Source organism: Citrus sinensis, chromosome 9, assembly GCF_022201045.2.
Source record: "Citrus sinensis cultivar Valencia sweet orange chromosome 9, DVS_A1.0, whole genome shotgun sequence".
Lineage (NCBI taxonomy): Eukaryota > Viridiplantae > Streptophyta > Magnoliopsida > Sapindales > Rutaceae > Citrus > Citrus sinensis.
In genome coordinates this window covers 19764717-19771893 of record NC_068564.1, presented here as the reverse complement: position 1 = coordinate 19771893, position 7177 = coordinate 19764717, and the positions used below count along the sequence as shown (strand labels likewise).

General features: G+C 45.4%; 1 protein-coding gene across 1 annotated transcript; it reads right to left on the bottom strand.

The window, feature by feature from the left end:
• Positions 1 to 4359: 4359 nt before the first annotated feature.
• Positions 4360 to 5487, bottom strand: LOC127899915 (uncharacterized). Its single transcript, XM_052434062.1, has one exon. It carries the CDS (start codon positions 5485 to 5487, stop codon positions 4360 to 4362), a length of 1128 nt encoding a protein of 375 aa, XP_052290022.1.
• Between the last annotated feature and the right edge of the window lie 1690 nt (positions 5488 to 7177).

Below are 7177 nucleotides of genomic sequence, written 5' to 3'. Positions count from 1 at the left end.
TCCCAACGGGTTTGTCGATGCGATAAGGTCCTTCCCAATTTGCCCCGAAAGCACCTTCGCAGGGTACCCTAGTGTTCTGAGTTACCATTCTCAAGACCAAGTCTCATTTCTTGAAGGATCGAGGGCGTACCCTTTTTTCGTATAGACCCGAAATGCGATGCTGATATATGGCTGTCCTCAGTTATGCTCTAGCTCTTTTTTTAGCCACTAAATCAAGGTTTGAAGCAACCAAGGAGGTGTTCTCGGCCTCATCAAAGTATTCAACCCTGTGAGAGGGTACCCCAATTTCTACTGGAATCACTGCGTCAACACCGAATGCGAGGGAAAACGGGGTCTCCCTGGTAGAAGTGTTTTGAGTAGTTCGGTACGCCCACAGTACCCTAGGTAGCTCGTCTACCCATGCTCCATTTCTTTCTTCTAGCTTCTTCTTCAGGATACCTTTGATAATCTTGTTAACGGCTTCGACTTGCCCATTAGATTGGGGGTGGGCAGGTGTAGCAAATTGGTTGGCTATCCCCAACTCCGAACAAAAGCTTCGAAATTTTTCATTATCGAATTGCTTGCCGTTATCACTGACAATTGCATTGGGGATTCCAAATCTGCAAATGAGGTTCTTCCAAATGAATTCGGTGGTTTTCCTTTCTGTGATGCTTGTTAGTGGCTCCGCTTCTGCCCATTTTATAAAATAATCTACCGCCACGATTGCATGTTTTGCTTGCCCCTTTCCGGTAGGCAGCGGTCCAATGAGATCTACTCCCCATATAGCGAAGGGCCAAGGGGAAGATATAACTGTTAGCTTCTCTAGGGGTAGGTGGGGTACCCTGGCGAACCTTTGGCATTTGTCACAGCTTCGTACCATATGCTTGGCATCTTCCCGCATTGTAGGCCAGTAGTACCCCTGCCGGAGAGCTTTTTGCGCCAGTGATTGTGCTCCATAGTGATTGCCATAAATGCCCTCATGTATCTCCCTCATGACATACTCGGCCTCATCACTTCCCAAGCATTTAAGGTAAGGAAGAGTTAACCCTCTTCTGTATAGGGTATCCTGGATCAGGCAATACCACGCGACTTTATACTTTAGTCTTCTTGCTTCACTTTTATTTGAGGGGAGGTCTCCGTCATTGAGGTACCTTATGATAGGCTCCATCCAAAGTACCTCGTTGGACAGTGATCCTACTTCCAACGGTTCTAAGGGATCAATGCTGGGGGCGGGTATGTGTTCTGTCGTGATGGGGCCAGCTGACTGAGCTACACCAAGGGACGCCATTTTTACTAGGGTGTCGACTTCGCTGTTCTCCAGTCGGGGTACTATTTCCACCTTAACCTCGCAAAATTGGGACATCAACTCTCTGGTTTTTCCGAGATACCCCTTCATGTTTTCCTCTTTCGCTTGATATTGTGCGGTAATTTGGCTTACCACCAACTGAGAGTCGCTCTTGACGTGTACCCTTTTCTCTCCCAAAGCCTTCGACATCCTCAACCCCGCTATGATGGCCTCGTATTCTGCTTTGTTGTTTGAGGCCTTGAATCCAAATTGCAAAGCGTAGCATATTTTCATCTTATTCGGGTCGATTATAATAACTCCCGCACCACTTCCGTGTGAGTTAGAGGAACCGTCTACATATATTTTTCAGACTTGCCCCCCTTCATCGGTGGATGGGGTATCCGACAAGTACCTCAGATCACCGTCACCGCTTGAGTCATTGGCAAACTCTGCAATGAAATTAGCGATGGCTTGGGCTTTAATCGCTGAACGAGGCTTAAAGATGATGTCGAGCTCGCTTAATTCGAGGGACCATCGGAGAAGCCTTCCAGACATGTCTAACTTCTAAAGGATTTGCCGGAGGGGAAGGTTGGTGACGACTGCAATGGTGTGAGCTTGAAAATATGGTCTGAGCTTCCGTGCGGAGACAACCAATGCCAAAACGATCTTCTCAGAGGTGGGGTACCTCTTTTCGGCATCAACCATAGCCTTACTAGTGTAGTAAATAGGTCGTTGTACCCCATTCTCATCTTCTCGGAGTAGCACAGAGCTGGTGGCATGCTCGGATATGGCGAGATACAACAGAAGCACCTCTCCCGGCTCAGGTTTGGCAAGTACTGGAGCATTCACGAGGTACCCCTTCAGTTCTTGAAAAGCCTCTTCGCATTCGGGTGTCCATTGGAGCTTCTTGCCGGTCTTCAAAGCTTTGAAAAAAGGCTTACACCGGTCGGTAGCCTTGGAGATAAAGCGACTCAGGGCAGCTACCCGGCCTGCCAAGCTTTGAACCTCCTTGATGGTGTTCGGCGATTTCATGTCAAGAACTGCGCGAATTTTATCGGGGTTGGCTTCAATCCCCCGTTGTTGTACCATGAACCTGAGGAATTTTCCCGAGGTGACCCCGAATGCACATTTTTCAGGGTTAAGCCGCATCTCGTGTCTTCTCAAAACGGTAAAGGTATCTCTGAGGTGCCCTAGGTGTTCCCCCGCATGCACCGATTTGGTGATCATGTCGTCTATGTACACCTCCATGGTGCGCCCGATTTGTTCTTTGAAAATTTTGTTCACTAGCCGCTGATAGGTAGCCCCGGCATTCTTCAAACCAAACGGCATAACCTTATAACAGTATAACCCCCGGTTGGTGATGAAGGCCGTCTTCTCTTGATCGGGTTCATACATCGGGATTTGGTTGTACCCGGAGAATGCGTCCATAAAACTAAGCATCTCGTGCCCCGCTGTTGCATCAACCAGCTGGTCCACCCGGGGAAGCGGGAAGCTATCCTTGGGGCAGGACTTGTTCAAATCGGTGAAGTCCACGCACATACGCCACTTTCCGTTTGATTTCTTGACAAGAACAACGTTGGACACCCAATCGGGGTACACTGCTTCCCGGATAAATCTCGCTGCTAATAGGCGGTCTACCTCTTGTTCAATTGCATCGTACCTCTCTTGGTTGAAGGCGCGACGCTTCTGTTTGACCGGTTTATTATGCGGGCTGACATTGAGTTTGTGACAAGAGAGTGAAGGTGGGATACTCGGCATATCCGAGTGGGACCAAGCGAATACATCGTGGTGCTCATGTAGGAAGGTGATGAGCTTCTCTCTTTGTTCCTCCGAGAGGTTGGAGCCTACTTTCACTGTCTTTGTTGGGTCGGTGGCACAAATCGACACTGAAATAAGGTCTTCAACTAGGGTACCCCGCTTTTCATCTTTCAATATTCGGGGATCCAAAGGTGCCTCAACTTCACATCTGGGCTCCTCCTGGTCCCCGTGGGGTACGCTCGAGCTATCTCCCGTAACTGCTTCTACCCCCATTGGTGAAGACTCCAACTGTTTTCGCGGGTGGACTACCTGAGGAGATTTTTTGAGTACTGCTCTCCACTGTCTAGCAAGTGCTCGCTTTGAGGGGGAAGGTGTGGGCTGGCTGCTACTGGGGTATCCCTTCATTGGCGAATCGAAAGCTATTTGGTAAGTGACTTTGGAGGCCACGGAATAACATCCACGAGCCGATTGCTGGTCCCCTTTAATGGTGATAATTTCTTGGGCGGCCGGGACTTTCATGGCGAGGTAGTGCATGGATACCACTGCTTTAGTTGCTACTAAGAACGGCCTACCCAATATAATACTGTAGGCACCCGGGTGATCTACAATAAGAAAATCAATCATATGAACAATACGGTGAGGTACCTTACCAAGTGTAACGAGGAGCGTAATGATGCCTTTTGGTATAACCATATCTCCGGCGAACCCAATAAGAGGCGTAGCATATGGGGTGATCTTTGGCGACTCGATCAATAGTTGATCCAAGGCGCTTTTGAAAATGATGTCAACGGAGCTGCCGGTATCTACAAGAGTTCTTGCTACCTTACCAGTGGCAACCTTCAACGTAATTACGAAGGCATCGTCGTGGGGGTACGAGATGTCCTCCGCATCTTTTTCTGTAAAAAGGATAGGCGGGGGATGGTGGGGTACCTTCGGTGTACCCCATTCATTAAGGTTGACTTCTCTGCCCATATTGGTGGTTATCGACAACGATCGACCATAGCCTTTGATAGCCCTCCTAGATTGGCCCGCTAAAGTCGGTCCGCCCATGATCATTCGGACATACACGCCTTTCTTGTGTTCAGGGGGTACCTCTCGTTCGGGACTGCCATCAGCTACCCGCTTGCCTTTATCCTGTTCCTCAGATTTCCGAGCTTCTCTCATGCCAGCAACAAATTCTTTGAGGTACCCGCTGAGAATCAAAGATTCAATTTCCTTTCGCAAGGTGAAGCACTCGGCTGTGCTATGACCAAAGTCCTCATGGAGCTCGCAATACTTCAGGCTACGCTTCATGTTGGGGGTACTTCTTCATTGGCTTAGGAGGACGGAGGAGGCCGTTATCCCGAATATGGTAGAAGATATGCTCTGGGGATCGATTCAGTGGGTGGTAAGATTCGTACCGAGGCCTCGGTGGTGGCTCTCGCTGATCCGGTGGCGGCGATCTTGGAGGTTGGGGTACCCTGAGGGTTATACCCTCGTCCCCGCAGGGCAGCCCGTGGAGGGCTCCGTGCTCGGGGTACTTGCGGTATTGGGGCCTCCACCCTCTTGGGCTTCTCCTTGTTCTTTGTAACATCGGCCTTATCTTCTTGGCGCTTCAATTGGCATTTTTCATCCATCTCCACCTGCTGCAACGCCCGGGAACGAGCTTCCCCATATGAGAGTGGGCGCTTCTTTTGAAAAGAACGCCATAACTTGCCCAACCGTAAATTTTTCTCAAAATGGGTCAATGTGTATTGGTTTCCAAATGCTCCGGTTCGCAGCACCTCTTGGTGGAAACGACTTACATATTCCGCCAAAGTCTCGGCTTCCCCTTGCTTGATAAAGGCAAGTTTGGAGGCTACCCTATCTTGAGTGGAAGCATAGGAAAACTCTTTAGTAAATTCGGGTAACAATTGGTGTAAGGAAGATATGCTACCCGCTTTCAAAGAGCGAAACCATGACTTCGCGGGGCCCGTGAGTGTGTGCGTAAACATCCTACACATGGCGCTCTCATCTACACCCTTGATAAGCATTTGGTCACGGTATAGCTCAGCATGCTCCGAGGGGTCAGTGGTACGCGAGTATTGGGGTATCTGAGGCATGGCGAACGCCTCGGGGAGAGCTGCCGTCCTAATCTCCATAGTGAATGGCGATTGGTAGGTCATTGGGTTTGGTGCAGCTGTGATGTTTTGCTTCTCGGAGAGGAGCTTCACTTGGGCTTCCAAGTTCTCCATCTTTTCCACAAGTTCGAGGGGTACCCTCGGTGTACCCGATGATGTTGCCGCCATTTGAGAAGCCCTTTTGGCGTTTAACTTCTCACGGAGATCCTCATGGGTACGCTTTGCACGCCTCGTACCCTGGCTGCTGCGGGAATTGCAAGAGGCGGTGGAACACTCGTCGCGGGAGCCCATGGTTTGAAACTTAGAACGGGTACCCGATGGCCTAGGCTTTGGCTTGCTGGCCTCAGGTACCCCTCTTCTGACCATAGCTTGGTCGTCATCGAAAACCAGCCCTCATTGCCAATTTGTATTTTAAGCCCAATATTCAATCCTTGATCACTATCAAACTTCCATAATCATTTCTTCTTCATATTCTTATAAATCAGCCTCAAACTCTAAAGAAAAACCTAAGCCATTCTCTGGAAGGGGTAAGCGTCTGTTCTTGTTCGGATGAAGGCGCCAAGTTTTATTTTGCTCTTTAACGTTAACAAGTCAATTCCCCATGATGTGTTAGGTGATTTGTTTGTTTCATGCTGTTTATTTCCTCGTCTTTTTTTTCTTCTATCTACTGTTCCTTTATGAATTTGCCTCTAGGCATTTTTGCAGTTGCTTACTATGAAATACAATGGGCTTACGCTATATTTTGTAAAAATAACTATGTAATTCAATCTCCAAATTAGTTAATCTTCTTAGTTGGCTTTGTCTTTGACTGTTTTTTATATCAATTAATTTGTTTTGTTGTGTACGGGTTAATTTCTATTGTTGGAGCCATGAGTCTGCTGAACACATTTTTCCTAACAGAGGTTTGGGATATGGACTTGCCCAATTTTCGTCTGTTTTGTTTCTAGGTTATTATGTAAAAATTTTATAATGGTTTGCTTTGCTTTGGGTTATTATGTAAAAACTTTGTAGTTGTTTGCCTCAAATGTTTCTGTTATTATGTCTTTGGTCTTATCCTGAGATACGCTATATTCTTATTCCTCAATTTTTACCCCTGGATTGTTTAATGAGTTTCTAATTTTGGATGTATACTAATAAATCTCCATTTATCTTTCTTAATCCTTAGGATTTTTTTTTTATTTTTTTATTCTTCTTAAGTTGAGTTGTGTATAGATCTGTAGGAAAATCCACTCAAATTCAATTCTTAGCAAATAAATATTCTTCACAATACTACCTATTACAATTAGCTTGCACTAAGAGAGATATGTATTGTTTTTGCCCCATTCTTTGTTAGTCTCTTTGAACACTGAAATTGGCCTGATTGTTTTTTCTCCCAAAAATTCAAGAATTATTTTTTGTGCTATACTAATTGATTTTATGTACTTGTAGGTGGGAAAAGAAAAATGAAGCCGCTTGTGGATGTTCAATGACATTATGTGCTTCTTTTTGTTGGTTAATATTTGTTGAATCTTAACTTAGTACTTGGTTGTTAAGAGCTTGTCCAAGACTTAATTTAGTATTTATATTTTTCTTTTCCAAACAATGATGTAGTTGAATGATATGAATTTGAGTGATGTATTTGAGATGTTTCTTATGCAATTGTGTTGCGAGATTTTGTATATTTAATATATTTTGAGTTTTCTTTCAGTTGTAAAACAAATAGGAAAATATAATTAAAATCAAAGTATACTATTAACCAAAAGAATCATAACATCACTAAATACTGACACTAAATGTTTAAAATAACAGTAATAATTTTTGATGTTATTGAGTCAGTGTGCTCTTGATACTGTAGTCTCATAAATTACTGACATATAAATAGTATTATTAAATACTAACGCTATCGTGTCATTATTTTAGTGATACCATAATGACATGAATTACTGACACAAAAATCGCTGACACTAAAAATTAGTGTCAGTGTGTTCTGGCTGGAGCATTATTGACACAATTAATAAGTGTCAGGAAAAGTAATTACTGACACTAATGGCGTCACTGGTGGAAGTGAACTTTCAGG

Excerpts from the sequence above, each read along its gene's own strand:
- LOC127899915 (XM_052434062.1), bottom strand. The coding sequence starts at position 5,487 with ATGGTCAGAAGAGGGGTACCTGAGGCCAGCAAGCCAAAGCCTAGGCCA.